Here is an 18,964-nt window from a genome sequence, read left to right on the forward strand (position 1 = left end):
AACCGTCGGCCCGCGGGCCACATACGGCCCCTTATCAATGTTTATGCAGCCCGCAGACGGTACAGGCCAAATCCTTTCTTTCCAAGTTTCTAAGTGTAGAACTTTTCCCTTTCACAAAGTCATTAGCACCCAACTGTTTTATAACTTTCCCTGAAGTGAGAAATGGGGAGTTGTTCTATAAATAAGTCTATTTCTAGCTAACACTTTCTGGTTTAGATATCAAATATTTTAAGTCTAATACATAGTATTATAACGATTTTTTGAAGAATCAAATAGAGTAAAATGATGTTGAACGTCATTTCCGATGTTATGAGGAAGTTTCTATTTTGGCGGGAAATCTTCAATTTTATGCTTCGGAAAACTTGCTTATTCGTCTAAATAGCGTCAAATAACAAAAATAAGTGAAAATAGCGCTGAAAAACNGTGTAAACTATGAGATGATGGAATTTTGATTATTATTTAAATTGATTGTATTTGGCCATTTATAAATTTTTAGAAAAAAAAATGAATATTTTAAAATAGGATTTAACATTTTTGTTTTAAAACAGATTTTTAAAATTTTTGTTTCATATTTTTATCAAAATGTACGAAGATACTTTTATCAAGTAAAGTTTTTTAATAGAGCAAATATTTTAAAATCTTTAGTAAATCATTCCAGCATGTTACATATATTTGAATATTTAAAAATGACTTAGAACATCACAATATACAAAATCAATGATCTGGAATGTTAATGAATCTTTTTTCCTTCAGGAAATAAATCTTTACAGATAAGGAAAAAGCATGTTCCAATTTTATTAATTACACAGTTGGAAATTTTAGCAATATTTTCCAGACAGACAATAGAAATTATATATTCATGGATAAAAAAAATGCTATGACAGACATGGGCAAAGACAGCTCTTTTTGAGTTACATGCAGCTCTTGCTGAAAGTGTTAATTTCTGCTTATTATTATTATTTTTACAATTTTATTTCCACAATTTTGTGAAAACATGTTTATTAAAAAAATTCAATATTTGTTTATATTATATTTATATTATAGAATAAAATCATGGTACAGAATAAAAAAGTACAGAACTGCTGCTCTCCTGCATTTTGCAAAACCTACATTTCGGCTCCCATTGAACTCTTGCTTGCCCACCAATGTGTTATGATCAGAGATAGATCTAGAGAGGACAATTGGCTCCTAAGAATTTTTATTGCTAAGGAGCTTCTTTAGTTCTTTAAAATTATTATATTTTTATGATTATTGAGTTTATAGTCTATTTTAAGTAATTATTAAACGTTTGCCAATTTCAATGAATTTTCGCACTGGTTACTGGTTAATTGTAGATAATTGGAGTATATACAACCCGGTGTGGTGAGAAAGCACATTAAGTAATTATTAAAATAACAAAATTGTTACTTATATTGTTTATTTCACTATGTGAATTAAAAATCATCCAAGATTTACACCTGGATGTGTCTGTCAGTGATGTTTCATTTCATTCATTCAGTCTTCAAAATAGAATTAATGGTATCTATTGCTATGAATGAGTTTATATCTATATTTCAGTATGAATAATAATATTAATGAAATATATTTTTTTATCTGCAAGAACAATTGATTTAAGTAAATGGAAAAGATTTGGAAAAAAGTATTTTCATATTTTATATATCTAAATGTTATACAGATTCTTAATTTTTATAGTCTCTCTTTTTCAAGCAATAGAGAATCAACTCTAAATGAGATTTTACACCTGAAAAACAAATTAGATTATGTATTATTAAGTGATGTACAGATACAACTTTCATTGTTTTGAAAGATTTTCAATTTCAAAAATAATTCAATAGATTCTTTGTAGTCTAGTTTTAGGAATTAAAATTATGAGTTAGATTGTTTGCTGCTATTTAATAGATTTAATAGATTACTTTTCTACAATATAAAAAGTGTGCTTAGTATAAAAAAACCTGTGATGAGCATAGTGTTTTCCATATTATTCAAGTTCTATAATATATGATTGTGAAAATCTAAAATACTTTTAGAGTTCTTTTTCTTTCGTAAATTGATCATAATCCATCCAAAAATAAAAAATGTCTGTTAAATTGCTGAATTAAAACATAAAATTTATATAAAATGTAAAATACAACATATTGAAAAGATTTCTGTTAATTGGATTAGTTACTTTTGATGATAAACATGTGACTTAATTTATGAAAATGGCATTGTTTTGCTTAATGCTTAATTTGTTTAAAATGTTAAATAAAATCAAGGGAAAACTCTTAGGATCAAGCATTGTTTATATTTATATCTGTGATTATTGTATCATTATTACAGGCATATCTTACTAATGTGGTAGGTTAGATTCCCCTTTACAGACCATTGTCATAAAATGAATAGTGCCTTAAAGTAAATCACAGGTTTTTTCATATGACACTGTATATAAAAGCCTAAAAACACAATTATTATTTTATTTAATAACTGCACAATAGCACTAGGCTTAAAAAGCAATGCAAAGGTAAAAATAATAAAAAAAATCCCATTAAAAAAAAGACAAGTGTTCAAAATATTACTAATGAAATATAACTAAAATATATTATAAAATTAGCAAAACACTAAAAAGCGAGTTATGCCTGTAAATTAGTTTTATTGGAATATCTTTCAAAAAGAAAAAATTACTTGAGATTTTCTCAAGATTTGGTATTATAATAGAACACTGTTCATATTTGACATGAAAAATAATTTCTGTATTACAGAATTGGGTTGAAGATTGAATTACAATATCAAAAATGACAAGTATGATATCATAATACAATTTTGTTCTCAATGTATAAAAACTGCAATATTTACTCATTACTCATTACCAATATTGTAGTTATTAGTAATGAGGACTTTTTCATGTTAACTTATAAAACAAAACATTTTGACAATAGTTAATAGAAATTTTCATAATGAATTTCATTTGCCTGTATCTTATTTATGTTAATTGTTTCTGTTAATTTTAATTTATCAACATAAAATGAACTGAAATATTGTTAATCAAACATTTACAGAATATATTCCCTGAATTTCAATATATTTCTATGGAATAATTGATCTTAATTTGTATATAAATCTTTATTTATACAATTACATATTACAATCAGTGGCATATATAATAGAATTGCAGAGCCTGCACTTTGGGCAAGAGAGATTTTAAATACAGATACGGCAAACTTTTTGTGGAATTATTGGAATGGGCCTCAGGAAAATTCTTGTGGGCAGGTCTTTGACTTCTTAGTTATGCCACTGATCACAATTGTCCTATAGCCTGTTATTTTTATATTTAATGTTTTATAATAATTATATTTCAGGAAATGATCAAGTTTGTAGTAATGCCACTGTTAAAGATAAAAATGAAGTTAAGAAAGATCCTGAAAGTTACAGAAAGATGTGTCAGATGATATCAGAACAAGCTGAAAACGTAAAAAGAATATTAATTAAATTTTTAAATTTAAATTCATAATTTATATTTTCACTAGATATTGAACACATATTAATTTATAATTACTTTCAGTTTAAAATTAATTGATTATTTTTAATTAATTATATAACAATTCTGATATATCGGGTAGCTCAACAGTCAGTTCTAATGAAGCAATTGAATCAATGCAGTTGTTCCAAACCAGTTTTAACTGTTTTAAAAAAATAAATAAATCTCAATATCTTGGTTGACTGACTTTTGAGCTCTCTTGTACTGTACATTAGTAAACATTGTGTGCATTTACTTCTATGTTTAGAATTAAATAAATTTTTAGTAAAAATAGATAATAGTCTTTAAAATATACAAAGATTTCTAATTAAATAAATCTTAACATTTAATTTGATATTTAGAAAGTTAGTAAATATGATTCTCTCAGAGTTCTTTTTTATAAAATAGATTAAACAAATTTGTAACATTTTTAGAAATTAAATAAAACTTTTGCTTTATTTTTGATATATTTAAATTTACTTTTTTTCCCCAGAACAAATTTAAAACTTTAAAAGTGAATGATAAATCATATTTTAAGCTGAATCTTTTAGGAAAAGGAGGCTCTAGCAAGGTAAATTATGTACAATCTTTTTATATATAAATACAGATACAGAAGTTCTAGTTCAGAAATTTAAACTAAAAAAAGTATAAAACATAGGTTTATTGATGATGATTACATATGCAGTATATTAGAATACAAATGCATTCATCAGAAATTTATTAGATACAGTTTATGATTTAAATATGTTATATGAACATTATATGATTACAGTTTATTATTACACAGATTATATGAATACAGTTTAATATGTAACAACTCTATAACAACTGAAGAGGAATGATATGAGTCTGAGTGCATTTTGTTAAAGGTACTTAAAACGAATAAAATAGTGAGTTATAACATACAAAAGTCATTGTGATAAGTTTGGGAAAAACAGTGCCATTTAGGTTACTGAAATAAAAATTTGATACAAACAAGTAGCTAAATGAAGAATCAGCTTTCTAAGCTTATTGCCTTTATAATGATATAAAATGATTGATATACAATAAATTTGAATTAAATATTGAATACAAAACAAACTTATTTTATTAAGAATAGAAAAATTCTTTTTTAAACACATCATAGACATTGAATTATTGATTATTTATAAAATAAAAATGTTTTTTTAAGTTTATTTTTTCCTTCTTTTTAGATAGTTTTTATAGAAAAATTGGAAAAGAAAGTTTTATTGTGTAGAAGCATTAGTTTCAAACAAAATAATGGATGATTAAGATATATATCTATGATTTAACATATAAATTACATTTCAATACATTTACATCATTAATTATTAATTTCTATTTTTATTTTCAGACTTAGTTTAATATCAGATATATCATCTTTTTATTACATTATCACATATACATTTTTAGATTTATACTTCATTTGCTTACCATAACATTAATATATCAAATTTTAAGTTTTTCAAATTTAAAAATTTTCTTATTTTTTTTAAATTTTTATTAAAATCAACAAAATACCTTCTAATTTTTTAATTATAACTTCTATTACATAAAATTCATACTAGTGTACCTTTTAGTCTTCTGTTTTTAAAATTTTGTAACTATATATTTAATTATTATTATTATTATTATTATTTTGAATCTTAAACTTCTTATGGTAAACAGGTATATCAAGTATATGATTTTGAAACTGGAAAAATTTTAGCAATAAAAAAAGTGAATATTGCTGGTACAGATCATTCTATCAGAGAAGGATTTAAAAATGAAATAAAATTACTCCAACAATTGCAAGGTTGTGATCGTGTTGTGAAGTTATATGATTAGTAAGTATTATGTCTTTGGCCACGTGGCCTGGTAAAGTGGCTTTAATACAGTAGAATAAGCAGGCCAATGGCATGATATGCTTTAAATAAAATAGGCTATGTCATTGGCTTATTTATTCAAATGCATTAAAGCTGCTTTACCAGGCAATGTACCCATGTTATATTTTGTTACTGTTTGAGTAGAATTCATTATGATATTTTATTTCTGTAACTTTTCTTATCTTTCTTTTTGTATCAAAGTATTTGAAGAGGACAATGATTTCGGTTTGTAAAGTAAATGAATAATGCCAAATATACTTTAACATTTTTAAACATGCAGTTTATCAATGAAAAATGTGTAACTTTTGATCTTTATAGAGCAAAAACAAAGATAAATGAAAAAGTGTTTTTCATTGATTGTTCTGCCAAAATAGTGTCTTTTAATCAACAATTTATATACACGTCTGCATTTATTACTTAAATTCCTAAAGTATGAATTTCCTATTTCAGAAATGATTCTTTTATATATGAAATTAATTAATTAAATTTTTATTTTAATTCAAAATGAATCAATGTAAAATATATCAAATTATGTTAAACATTTTCTGATTAAATAAAAACATGCTTATATGTTTTAGTAAATAAGAAAAAATGACTTACTTCTAGTTATCAGTTTATTAATTTAAATTGAAATATTTATACACATTTTAGTGAATATTGCAGAGCTAATTCAGAAATTTATGTAGTAATGGAGAAAGGAGATACTGATTTAGGAACAGCTCTAAAAAATGCTGCAGCTTCAGAACCACTTACTCCAGTACAGATAAAATTTTATTGGTCAGAAATGCTGAAGGCTGTGAAAGAAATACATGATTCAGGTAAATATTTCTATCAAATTTTTCAAGATCAATATTTATTCAGTATCAATATTTTGAAACTGAATAAATACATTCTATTCTAATTGAGATTTGTCCATAACTGACAATAAATGAGCATTTTTTTGTGAAAGCATTATTTATTTTAATGTACTAATAATAATTGCTCGTTTCATAACAAATGCTAGAATCAAAACTGTGATAAAGTAATAAAATTTAAAGTGTGTAAAACAGAAGGGTTTATTATGTTAGACATATATTGTGATTTCAATTCATTTTCAAAAATTAGCATATAATTATCCATATTTAACAAATGTATTAGATGATTGTAATTAAGGTTCCTCTATACAGCACTGTCTAGAGATATTTAGTAGTCCAAATGCAATCAAATTTGGTATAGTCATATTTCAAGATGTATGGAAGAGATTTTCATAATAAAAATTAGTACTGAAGCTTACCACTATGCAGTAAAAAAGAAACATTTTATTTGTATCAAGATATTTGTGTCTTATACAGAGACTTTAGTGATGCAAGATGTTCAGTGTGGTCCCCATTCTATACATTAAAATCTGAATGAAATGAGCAGTATAATTAACAGTGGAATATAATTAATTGTCTGCAATGCTTCTCGCATGTATTGTTTTTCAAGGTTGTCAAATTTACATGTTATTGATAAACTGCACTTTTAAGTGTCTCTACAACTGAAAATCATGCAGCTTACAATGCCAAAAGTGCCATAGTTTTGGTACTAACTTTTTGTTTTATGGAAATGTCTTCCACATGCCCTGAAATGTCACCATGCCAAATTTGGTTGCATTTGGACTGCTAAATATTTCTCTAGACTGTGTTGATATGAATAGAGATACTTCAATGAGGATCACATGGTATTTAACTCATTCAGTATTCTTCAATAGAAGAAAAAATACTTATGACTTTGTTTTACACTATAAAATATAAAAAAATATTAAAAGAAATGCTACATATTATTCAAATCTAGATATTCTTTTATAATTTTGTGTTACAGAAGATGATGATAATTTTAAAAACATCTTAAGTATCTTAATCTTAATCTACAATATTTTGAAAAAAATGAATGTTAAAGCAAGATCTTTTAATTATTAATTTGATTTTTATATTTTGGTTAGATGAAAAACTTTTATTGCCATACATTTTTTATAAATTATTTGTCATCACAAATATGATCAGTTAACAAATATAATCCATTCCAAGACTGTGTTCGCTATCTGAATTGTATGTTAACCGATTATCAGTTTACCATAAATTTTTATGGGAATTTGATTAATCTGTTCTGGAGATTCCCAAAAATAAAAAATTATATATTTTCTTACTATATTTATATGTAATAAAATATATATATATATACACAGTCTTGCATTTTTATCAGTTATGTTTATTCTGATTGTGGGGTGTTAAAGAATCTGTCTAATGTCTCTCTTCTTCAGGATTATTCAGAAGTAATAGCATTGTTGTTGTAGAGATCCTAAGCCTATTAACCTCAACCTGGTTTGGATGCCATTCTAAGACTATTGTTCTGACATCCTCCCACAATTCTTCAAAAGATCTTTAATAGCAGATGTTGGCATTAATCCTCTTTTTTAGAAGAAAACATATCTCGCAGAGTTTCTTGGTGTTTTTCATTCAAGAGTTCTTGGCATTCTTCTGTCATCAGATCAGTTTGAGGTTCCATTATGAGCTCTTCAATGTTCTTTATTTCTCAGATGTAATTTTTGTTACTCCTTTAGCTGCTTGAGTCTTCTTGATAATAAAGTAACTTTCTTAGATAAGATTGAACTGCGGCCTATTGTAGAAATGTTTAAGCCATACTGCCCAGTGACATCAGATATCTGCCCCACTCTCTACCTTTATTATTATACTTTCACCTTTCGAAAATAAAAACTGACACCAATCTTAACAAGTGCCCACCTAACAATTCATGAATACTTATAAAAATTCTTTGTCAAAAAAATAAAAGGCTGGAATTACAAGGGAGAGTTTCAAAGTTCGGAGGAATACTATCCAATCAGTATATACTGGGTTGAGTGTCAATGTCAATGTCTCCTGTACTCCAAAATGTTTCAAATTGTTGTCCAAAGACAAGGGAAGACCAATTGGTATTCATTATTTTAGGTTGTTTCTTCTTGTGTTTGTTCTGTGAAGTGTTCATTATCTGAACATAAAAAACGCAAAAGTATTCGTAGTCTGAACTGTTCTTTCACTGATTACCCACTGTATAACTTATTTTTGCTTATATCAATTTATTTATCATAATAGTCTTCAATTACAGGGTGAGTTTCTTCACACAAAACTTTAAACTCAAATAACTTTTCAACTGAATGACATAGAAATAAAATTCAAAAAGTACTACATAGCACAATGTTTACATTTTTGGCGTCGATGATTGATTAATGTTAACATTCATTTTCAAAATGGTGGTGCTCACTTTAGAACAACATGGGTTTATTGTAAAGAATTATTATCAAAATTCTAATTATTTAAGTGGTGTGCTATCAGTGCTAGTGGAGTTATTGGACCATTCTTCTTCAAAAAGAATGTTGCTTTTGCTGCATATGTTGAATTATTGGAAAAGAAATTTTATCCCAAAATGTTTGTTAGACATAAACATCATCATCATCATCATGCTTAGTTTATGTAAGATGGTGCAAGGCTCCATTGCACAAAGCAAGTATTTAAAACCTTTACAGCATGTTTGAGAAGCATGTAAATGGATTAGATTATGAAAAAGATGCTGGTGGTGGTGTGGAGTGACTGTTTTATAGCCCCGACTGAAATCCATGTGATTTATTTTTATTGGGTATATCACAATTAGGGTTTCTCAAACAGGATCCCAGCTGGTTTTTAACCTGGGAAATTCTCATCCCGGGAAATCATGCAAATTTCTTAAAAATTCACTTTTTTTCTTATTTGGTGTTAAAAATTGAAGAAATTTTGCAAATAGAAAGTATAATTATTAACCCATAAACTGTCAGAATACATTTGTATTTATTATTTTAAGCCTGTTTATTAGTTTTTAAAATTTTTGCTTATTATGGCATGTCACAGATTGTTAATAATCAATATGTAGCCTATAGCCTAAGTAAAGAATTTTCAGAGTTCTATCACAAATATGTGATAGGACTCTGAAAATTCTTTACTTGTCAGAACCTGTAATATCTGGAATAATTGTGCTTATGCTGTCTTAATTTTTAACCATGCCAAGTAGCTTCAATAACTGCATTATGCCAGGTTGTGCAAATTGGGCAAGGATACAAACGAGTACAAACTCTGCAAGTATGAAGTTTTTCTTCATAAACCAGATTATTAAACCCAAACAAACTGTCAAATTATCAGGTTGTAAGATCAATGTCGGTCGCTATTAAAGCAGACGAGGTAGACAAATCAAGAAGATGGCAAAAGAAATACCATAACAGATTTCAAAAACAAACTAGAAATATTCCAGGCTACAGGTGAAAAAACACATAACATCCATATTCTCTTAAATCAGGGGTGTCCAACCTTTTTGTTTCTCTGGACCACAAGTATATTGTGGATTTACATGTCTAGATTATAGTAATAAGTATTAAAACTTTATCACGAAAAAGGATATTTTAAAAAATGACTTCTACAGACACTTTTAATTTCTAGTTAGAAATAGATAAATTTATTTATTATAAAGGAGACAGACAAAAATTTATTTGAAAAACACAAATATTTGTTNTTCTTACTTGAATTTGTATGATCAATATTAATAATGAAATCTGAATAAAAATCATATTACCACAATATGTAAAGCATAGCATAATTTAGGATTAAAAGTAAGCTTTACAAGTTATGAAGAGAAAATCTATATACATATAATTCTTTAATAAATTTTTGCATTATTTTAGTGTTTTTATACATGAAAATCCATACTAATTCTGGAACTTTAATTATACTTACTGTATATCAAATTTCAAATGTTGATTAATTAGAATTTATTACAAATAACTTCCAAAGTTTTTAGTAATATTAATATTACATAAACACTGACAGTATTTATTTTAGGAGCTGATAAATTTGGCTACCTAAAATAAGAATGTATTTATGTAGAATTTATTTTGTTTATTTAATTTAATAAACATCTGAAGATTAGTAATGAGGTTTAAAGATATACAGTACATAGATATTAACTTCAAGTCAGCTATTTTTTTTATATATTAGCAGCATTTTTGAATCTATTTCTGTTAGTTCTGTGTACTGATTTTCATAACATTACAGCAAATGTTGACAGTAATCAAAGTTTGAAATCTTTTGTACTTAAATTTATATTTTTGATTTGCTAAAATATTTTCTTAATTTTTAAAACACTAAGTTTAACTCTTTGAACCAATAAAAAAAAGTATAAATTGTTATTGTTTGGTGTAAGCTATATAGATACCATTATGCTTTTTAGAGTCATAATTAGTTATATTTTTAATACTGAGATGTAGATGCATGTGAAAATATAATATCTGATATTTATAATAAAGCTAATTATAATTTCCACTGTATGTAAATAGTACAGATATTTTACAAATTGTCATAAAACAATGTACTGTAACTACTATTGATAGGCCTAGTTCCGTTTCATAATAATCAGGCTTATGTAAAATCACAATCTTTCAGTATATAAAAATAGAATATAAGAATTGATCTTTTAAACTGCTGATTATATAAATTCCTTTGTAAAAATCAATATTTTGAAACTAACAAACTAACTACAAAATATAATGTATAAAATCATTAAGATAGAATTATATTATAAAATTCTAAGTTTAAAAAATTACATAGTTTTATTTTCATAATTTTATTTATATGAATTTATAAAACTGATGTATAATTAAGGCTTAAAAGGTGAGAGCTAATAAACTCCACTAAATTATTATTTAATATCAATCTATTTGATAGAAAATTTAAAATGTTGCATTGGATATAATTAGAATTCTAATAAAACATTATTAATAATGTATCATTAGAATTCCAAGTTTCTATGAAATAAGTTAGTTAACCTTTTATTTACTTGTGAAAATAAATCAATTATTACAGTATAAGCAAAAAAAAACAAAAAACAAATAGAATATTGATTTTATTATTTGAGAGCTTTTGTAAATAATATGTCATTATCAAAAATATTTTTGATATTAAACTTCTATACTTTATAATTTAAAAAAATAAAATTATAAATATTTAGTAATTCAATAATCCATAAATATGTAGATGTATGATCAACATCAATACGTGACCGTGAAAAAATGTATTAGAAAGTATAAGAAAAACTCATCATATTACTTAAAGTTTATTTGTCTACTTCATCTTTTCATTTGTAAATTCATCATTTTCATTGATATATTCAATTGTAGATTATCATGTAAAATAATATAACATACCATTTAACTGATAAACCAATAAATTCTTAATTTTTTATTTTCTACCATTTAACTGATAAACCAATAAATTCTTAATAAATAATTCTTAATGCTGCATAGAAATTGATTAATGTTATCTTTGTTAAAAAATATTTAAGATAATTTGTTGCTATGTGAAATTCATTTGTATATACAGTATATTCCTGTATTATAAATTTATTTTTTGTATTCTCAGAACCTATTGTATATCAATATTGGTTCTTCTTCTTCTGTTGATTTTCATTTAAATAGTTTTTATCAAAATAAAAAACAGTGTGTATGAAGACAGCCAAAAAAGATATTATAATAAATATTTATCATCATTAAAAAAAAAAATAAGTTTTGAATTAGGTGTTTATACATTTTTCAAATTTTTTAGAAATATTATAATTGTTAGCTTATTTTTAATTAACTATATTGTGTAATTCATACTTATAAAATTTGCTAAGAAATACAAACAATAATTCACTTAACATGCAAATTTAGTGTTTAATGCATATATTAATGAGAACTCACCTGTATACTTTTAATGAGTTAATATTTTGCATATTTAGTCTTGGTAAAATTTAGAATTCTACATATTATGAAGTTGTCATCAAATAGAGATGAAATAAAATGAACATAATTTGTAGCATTTATCATTTTCAAGGCATCCACAAAAGTGTAGAATATTAAAGATTCTTTAAACATACCATAGAGTACAAGTATTTTTAAAAATTTAGTATAACAGTGTTATACTGTCATTTAATCCAAATTTATTAATGTCTAATTCTTATTGATTAATTTATTATCATAAACAAGAGGTGGGAAACCTTTGTAATGGGGAGGCCAGATCTCATTTCAGATGCTAAAAGATGTTGTAGAGCATATTGCATAAGTATATATTTAATATGCATGACCATCTAAAATATACATCAATTGTATATTAGGTAGATAGAATGCCTTCTTTAAAAAAGAACAGAAAAACACTTTTACAACTCAACATTCATGACAAAAATTTAAACTTATACCATTTTGTATTGTCAACAAGCAGCCTTAAAGCCACAAAATGCCATACTTTCCCCCATTTGTCATAAAGTAATATTCTAAGATAAAATTCCTTCCTGATTAAAAATTAACTTACTTAATATAAAGATGCATTTAATATTTTATCTAAAGTCAAAGTATTTTATGTTAAATTTAAGTTTGGTAGAAAAGTAACATACAGTAATTATAAAAAATGAAACTATTAAAAGAATTCTTGCTTTGCACTTAATATTAGATTATGAATTTTCTACTTGTTTTTAAATTAGTAAGTTCACTTCTCCAATGTTTTCTAATTTTGTAAATAAATTCTTGTATATTTATAGGATAATTTGACATTTGAATTATTCTAGACATTAAAATTTTTCTACCTGAAATTTTAATTTTAACACTATCAAAACCAATATCCACAAATTTTGAGATATTTGTTTATTTGTCAAAATTTTCAATCTTCATTTACAAACATCATGAACTAAAAAAAAAAAAAGTATGATAGAACAGCATGACAGAAAAATGGGTTTTTAAAATGTTTTGTGAACTAATACATTATAAAAATATGAACCAACAAAATTTCATATTGAAAGCATGCAGCAATGGGAGACAGTAACATGAAACACTTGACACTTCTGACCATAGCGGATAAATTAAAAATTAGGTAAAACCTGGCCTACTGTATTTAGGAATGTTAAAAAGTATATTAAGAATGCAACATCTTAAAACATGAAATACAATTAGACTACTCTTTATCAAAATTTTTTTGGCCCTGAAAAGGGCCGTTTGGAGTCTTTTTAAGACTATCTAGAGCTGATTTAGCTCTTCTCAGTCTTCTTGGGTAAGAGAACAGCCTGGATGTTTGGAAGAACACCACCTTGAGCGATAGTTACACCGGATAAGAGCTTGTTCAATTCTTCATCATTTCTTACTGCCAATTGAAGATGACGAGGAATAATACGAGTCTTCTTGTTATCTCTTGCAGCATTTCCTGCCAATTCTAATACTTCAGCAGCCAAGTACTCCAATACGGCAGCGAGGTAAACGGGAGCACCAGCACCTACTCTTTCAGCATAATTGCCTTTTCGCAACAAACGATGAATTCTACCGACTGGAAATTGTAACCCTGCTCTGCTAGAACGGGTCTTGCTCTTTCCCTTAACTTTTCCTCCCTTACCACGACCAGACATTTTCAGACGCTATGAACGAAGAACGGCGAACTCAAAACCTAAGTGAGTAATGACGGAAAGATATGCTGACCCATCGTATTTATAGGATTGTACACGAATCTTATTCGTCATTGGATGCCTTCTAACCAATAGCAGTACAGATTCAAATTTCTCAATCCTAGCTCTCATAGGTTAGACCTTAACCAATGGACGAGTAGATTATTTTCATTAAAGCTCTACTCCTATTGGTTAGTTATCTTTTAACTTATACAATTGTTTTCTTTCAAATTATGCAATGTTCGTTAAATTGCATGTATCTTTTGCATCATTCTTGATAAAAACTATCGTTTTTATGGTTAAACGACAATCATTACTATAATTATACTAAAAAAGAACTTTTGTCTTAATAGGGTGAAATTACATTTTTTTAAAAATTGGTGCAGATACGTAGTATTAATACCAGTTTTTAATATTGTTACGAGCAACTTATATTTTCTTATTGCTTCAGAATTAAACTTACATTTTCCTAATAAACTTGTACTGTAATAATTTGTTTCATTGCCATCAATATTTGCTCCAATGGTTTGTCTAAAATGTTATGTCAAATAAGTTGTCAAAAACGCGTAACACAAAACTCATTTGAACATTTCTCCGATAACAATTCAATACTAAAGACTTTACGTAATTTAGTTTTCTTTTTAGTCTTTGTCCTATAATGTTTAAAAAAAAAAATGACCGGAACGATTAAGTAAAAAGTTCATTGTTCCGAGTTCATCAGTCAAGGTCAACGCGGGTTCTTTCTCAAGTGTGAGAAATACATTTCGAGCACATTAATTTTTTTCTTATTTACATTTATATTACCTTGCTGGTATATTTTATTTATAAACGAATAATACAATAAAAATTTAAGAAACCAGTTTTGCTTAAAAAAGTAAGGGGGAGAAAAAGTTTATAATGCAAACACCTTTTTGCAAACTTTGTGTACTTTGTTTTAATTCAAAAGAAAAAGCAGAATATGTCGTACATTTTATAAAAATTGATATGATAGGCTACCCTTTACCAAAAAGTTTTGGCCCTGAAAAGGGCCGTTTAATAATCTGAAGTTTACTTTGAACTGGTGTACTTAGTTACAGCTTTAGTACCCTCCGAAACGGCGTGCTTGGCCAATTCTCCGGGCAACAAAAGACGAACGGCAGTTTGGATTTCCCGACTAGTGATGGTTGAACGTTTATTATAATGAGCAAGACGGGAAGCTTCGGCTGCAATTCTCTCGAAAATGTCATTGACGAAGCTGTTCATAATTGACATAGCTTTACTAGAAACACCTGTGTCTGGATGAACTTGCTTCAAAACTTTGTAAATGTAAACGCTGAAACTTTCCTTCCTCCTCTTCTTCTTTTTCTTCTTATCACCAGCGCGAACATTTTTCTGAGCCTTACCGGCTTTCTTTACGGCTTTTCCACTAGGAGTTGGTGGCATGACGTACAGTACACAAAACTTTCTGAAGGATAACAGATACAACGTAGCCGGTTTTGTGACTATTTATACAAAATTGGGTGGATTGAACTGAACTAGTCAAACTCACCTGATTGGATAGGATAGAATACGCTCGCGCTCATTGGTTAATGAAGAACAAATAGGAATCAGGATTGAAAATTTACGATCCTTTCTCTTATTGGATTTCACTCATGCAATAAGAAGTCTTAATTTAAATTCTCAATCCAACTATTTTGTATTTATTGTCAAAAGCTATTATAAATCATTTTATATATTATTAAACATATACAGTATTTTCAGAATTGATAAAATATATATATAATTTATTTTTAAGTGTTTTTAAAAAATAATCAATTTCGTCCATAATAGAAACATTATAGATAATTTTTTGTAAATGAAAATTTATTACAACTATCTATTTTCATTAATTAATGATTTCATTATTATGAATGTTTTATGATTGAAATTCTTATAACATTTCTTAATTCAAAGAAATTAGCATTAAAATTTTTATGATTTATATAATTAAATATTGAAGAAAGATGACTTATTAACAATAACGTGAAAATTTCTAAGAATTTGTTTATACAATATGAAATTTTGTATTCATTCTCCAGAAAAAAATTTTTATTCGAATTGTGAACTGATATTTCAGTAAATAAGAAATTAAATTTTAAAGATATTAAACATCAATAGATTTGTTTCGCTAAATAACATATAGAATCTTAGTTTTGTATGTTCTTTAGTAATTAAAAGTGTTGTTCAACCTATTTTTTTCTCATCGCATACTAGAACTTATAATTTACGCGGAAAAAATTACGTGAATTAAAGCTGTGTTTATAAACATTTTATTGCCATATTACTTGTTACTTAGCCTAATTCTTTTTGTCTATATTTTTTGTGAATTAAATAAAACAGTATTGTTATTTCTTGAAATAGTAGCAGGTTACAACAATAATGATTTAAATTAATAATTTTCATTTACATAAGAAAAGTAATTAAAGTTAAGTCCTAATATACATTTAAAAGTGGCATGATAATTGCTTTTATAAGCGTGCTCAATGTCCCGCTATTTCTAAGTTAAAATATATATATATATATATAAAATCAAAACATCAATTTAAAGAGGTTTTAATTTTGACACACGCTTATTGTTCTTTGGGTTTCTTTCGAAAATAATTTATTTAAAATAACCTTCGGAAAATTTTGCGGCACACCGGTTGAAAATCACTGAATTAAGATTATATAATAAAAACTTTGTGAAACATTATAGCTTGGATAGTAAGAAATAAACAGATTAAAAATATTAACATACATTATTTTTAGTGAATTTATTCTGAGACAAATATCAGTGTCTTATTTTTTGTTTAACAAGTAAGTTATAACAAATATTTCGCATTGGCTAATATCTAGAATAATATAATATTACGAGAGATTATTTATTATGACATCGCCACAATGCCGGGCTGCAATTTTTTTTATATATTATATTCTTAATTTATTTCGTTTAAAATATATGCTCTTCACCTCAAATTATTACTAATCTCTTGCCTCTGTGCATCATTTTTTCCTTTAACAATAGAATCGTGCCGATAATCTATTAATTAACTACTTTCAAGGGTAAACATTTAAATTGAAATAACGTGATTTCCAGTTTGTATCAGAAGTTTATATATAGTTAATCGGGACCTCCTACCTCCGAGGTTTCCATATCTAGTCTCGGATTTCATCTATCTGATTCCTTTCTCGAAATTAAGGAAAGACGGACAGTCGAATGACAGTATGAATTTATAGGTCTACATTTTTTTCAAATTGCATCCCAAAAATTATGTTTCTTAAATTATATATTCGATATTAATTATCTACGAATAGGTTTCTGATACTAAATAATGTCGATATACACAGTGTTACTCCGTATATCAACACGTCAGAACATTCTTGTGTTCGTCCTTTGTTAGCGATACAATCGATGACTTCGTAACTTTTAAGTTATATAATACATAATTTGTTAAAACTTTAAAGAAAGAAAACGAAATGTAATCAAGTTAATATAGTATAATTCATAGATCAAGAGTTTTAAATCGATAAACATATTTAAAAAGTTACAGTATATTTAAAATAGATTTATTTTTCAAAGGTATTTAAATTAATGTAAAATATTCTTTCTGATATACTGTATTTCTTATTTGATAATGGAAAAATATCATTCTTTTGATAAACGTAAAATTTTAAAATTATTATTGTTTTTCATTTTTTGTGTGAGGATTTAGTCATGGTAAAATCGTAATAACTTTAACGTAATATTACTTTGTATAACACTTTTAACACATAAAATCTATTATCAGTGATAGATTTATTTATCTTTTTGTATATTTTTTTTTATGTAAAGTACTTCATATACTTATTTTTAAATAAAGTGAAACAGTAAATTTTAAGTTAAACGTTAAGCCTAAAAGTGGAAACTATCAAATAATATATTTTTGTTGTTATTACCATTTTTTAATATATTTATATACGATATATATACATATATACTGTACTGTATATGTCGTGTCAAGAGCACGTAATATGAATAAAATTAAAACAAGAATTATAATTGATTTAAGAGAGAGTAATGCCAAGTACTTTTTGGTTGTAAAGGAATTACTAGTGTGAAAGTATTATTATAATCTTAGTAACAAACATATTCATTTTTTAGTAACTTATTATCTTGGTACATTTCATTACTATCATTGATTTATGTAGGTTTTCTTATATTTTTCAGTAATGATATTCTTGGATGCAGCATCTAAATTAGATTTTTAATATAATTTCCATATTACTCCTGTACAGTACATACTACCAAGTGAAAATGCTTATTTCAACATATAAAATTTTTGTTAACAAGAATTTTTTTTGAAAATTAAAATGTAATATAGATAAAGACTAATTTTGTGTTATATAAATATAAGATCAGTTACTTTTTAAAAATTTATTTTTGTATACACAAAACAATTTTTCAGTAGAAATTTTTATGTTCAATAAAACTTCATTTATTTTTATTTACTATTTATACAGTGTTACACTATACTTTTATATTGTAATTAATATATAAGTTGTTTCAAAAGAAATAGGTTTGATTTTACACTTTTATAAATTTCAATTATCATAGTTATGTTGAAAATGTTTACTAGATTTATAATTATTTTAAATGTTAAGTTATTTTAAACAGTTATAAAGCATAAAAAAAGAAATTTGGATTTGTTTTTTATCATAATCATACAAAAATAAAGTTTTATTATTATACTAGAAATCTAATAACTTTTTAATAATAAACTAACTTTTTTCCCATATTATAAGCTAATTTAAAATAACCTGAATTGTTTCAAGTGCTGTGAAGTATTGTTCTAGAATTAATTCTTAATTACTGTAGAATTCCAGTTATTTTAGGGGTTATCACACTAATAGACTTGTAAAATAACTGGAATTTTACAGTAATTAAGAATTAATTAAATAAAAAAGGGGATAAGCTAATTGATAGACATATAATTGTTCTAGAATTTTAGCATCGTTTATGAGATTAGAACATTCAGTTTTGTAAGTGTTTGATAATAAAAATTCTCAATAAATTTTCATTTTTACACTGGTTCTTCTTTATGAGATTTTATATTTTTATTACATTCTTAACATA

General features: G+C 25.8%; 2 protein-coding genes across 2 annotated transcripts; both read right to left on the bottom strand.

Annotated features, from left to right (window-relative positions):
• Window positions 1-13,051: 13,051 nt before the first annotated feature.
• Window positions 13,052-13,884, bottom strand: LOC111642578 (histone H2A-like). Its single transcript, XM_023388935.1, has one exon. The coding sequence runs from the start codon at window positions 13,816-13,818 to the stop codon at window positions 13,447-13,449; it is 372 nt and encodes a 123-aa protein (XP_023244703.1). The 5' UTR covers window positions 13,819-13,884; the 3' UTR covers window positions 13,052-13,446.
• A 528-nt stretch (window positions 13,885-14,412) lies between these two features.
• Window positions 14,413-15,326, bottom strand: LOC111642577 (histone H2B-like). The gene has a single exon (XM_023388934.1). The coding sequence runs from the start codon at window positions 15,274-15,276 to the stop codon at window positions 14,902-14,904; it is 375 nt and encodes a 124-aa protein (XP_023244702.1). The 5' UTR covers window positions 15,277-15,326; the 3' UTR covers window positions 14,413-14,901.
• Between the last annotated feature and the right edge of the window lie 3,638 nt (window positions 15,327-18,964).

The sequence above is a fragment of the Centruroides sculpturatus genome, unplaced genomic scaffold, assembly GCF_000671375.1.
Source record: "Centruroides sculpturatus isolate CEXI.00-Female unplaced genomic scaffold, Cexi_2.0 scaffold1599, whole genome shotgun sequence".
NCBI lineage: Eukaryota > Metazoa > Arthropoda > Arachnida > Scorpiones > Buthidae > Centruroides > Centruroides sculpturatus.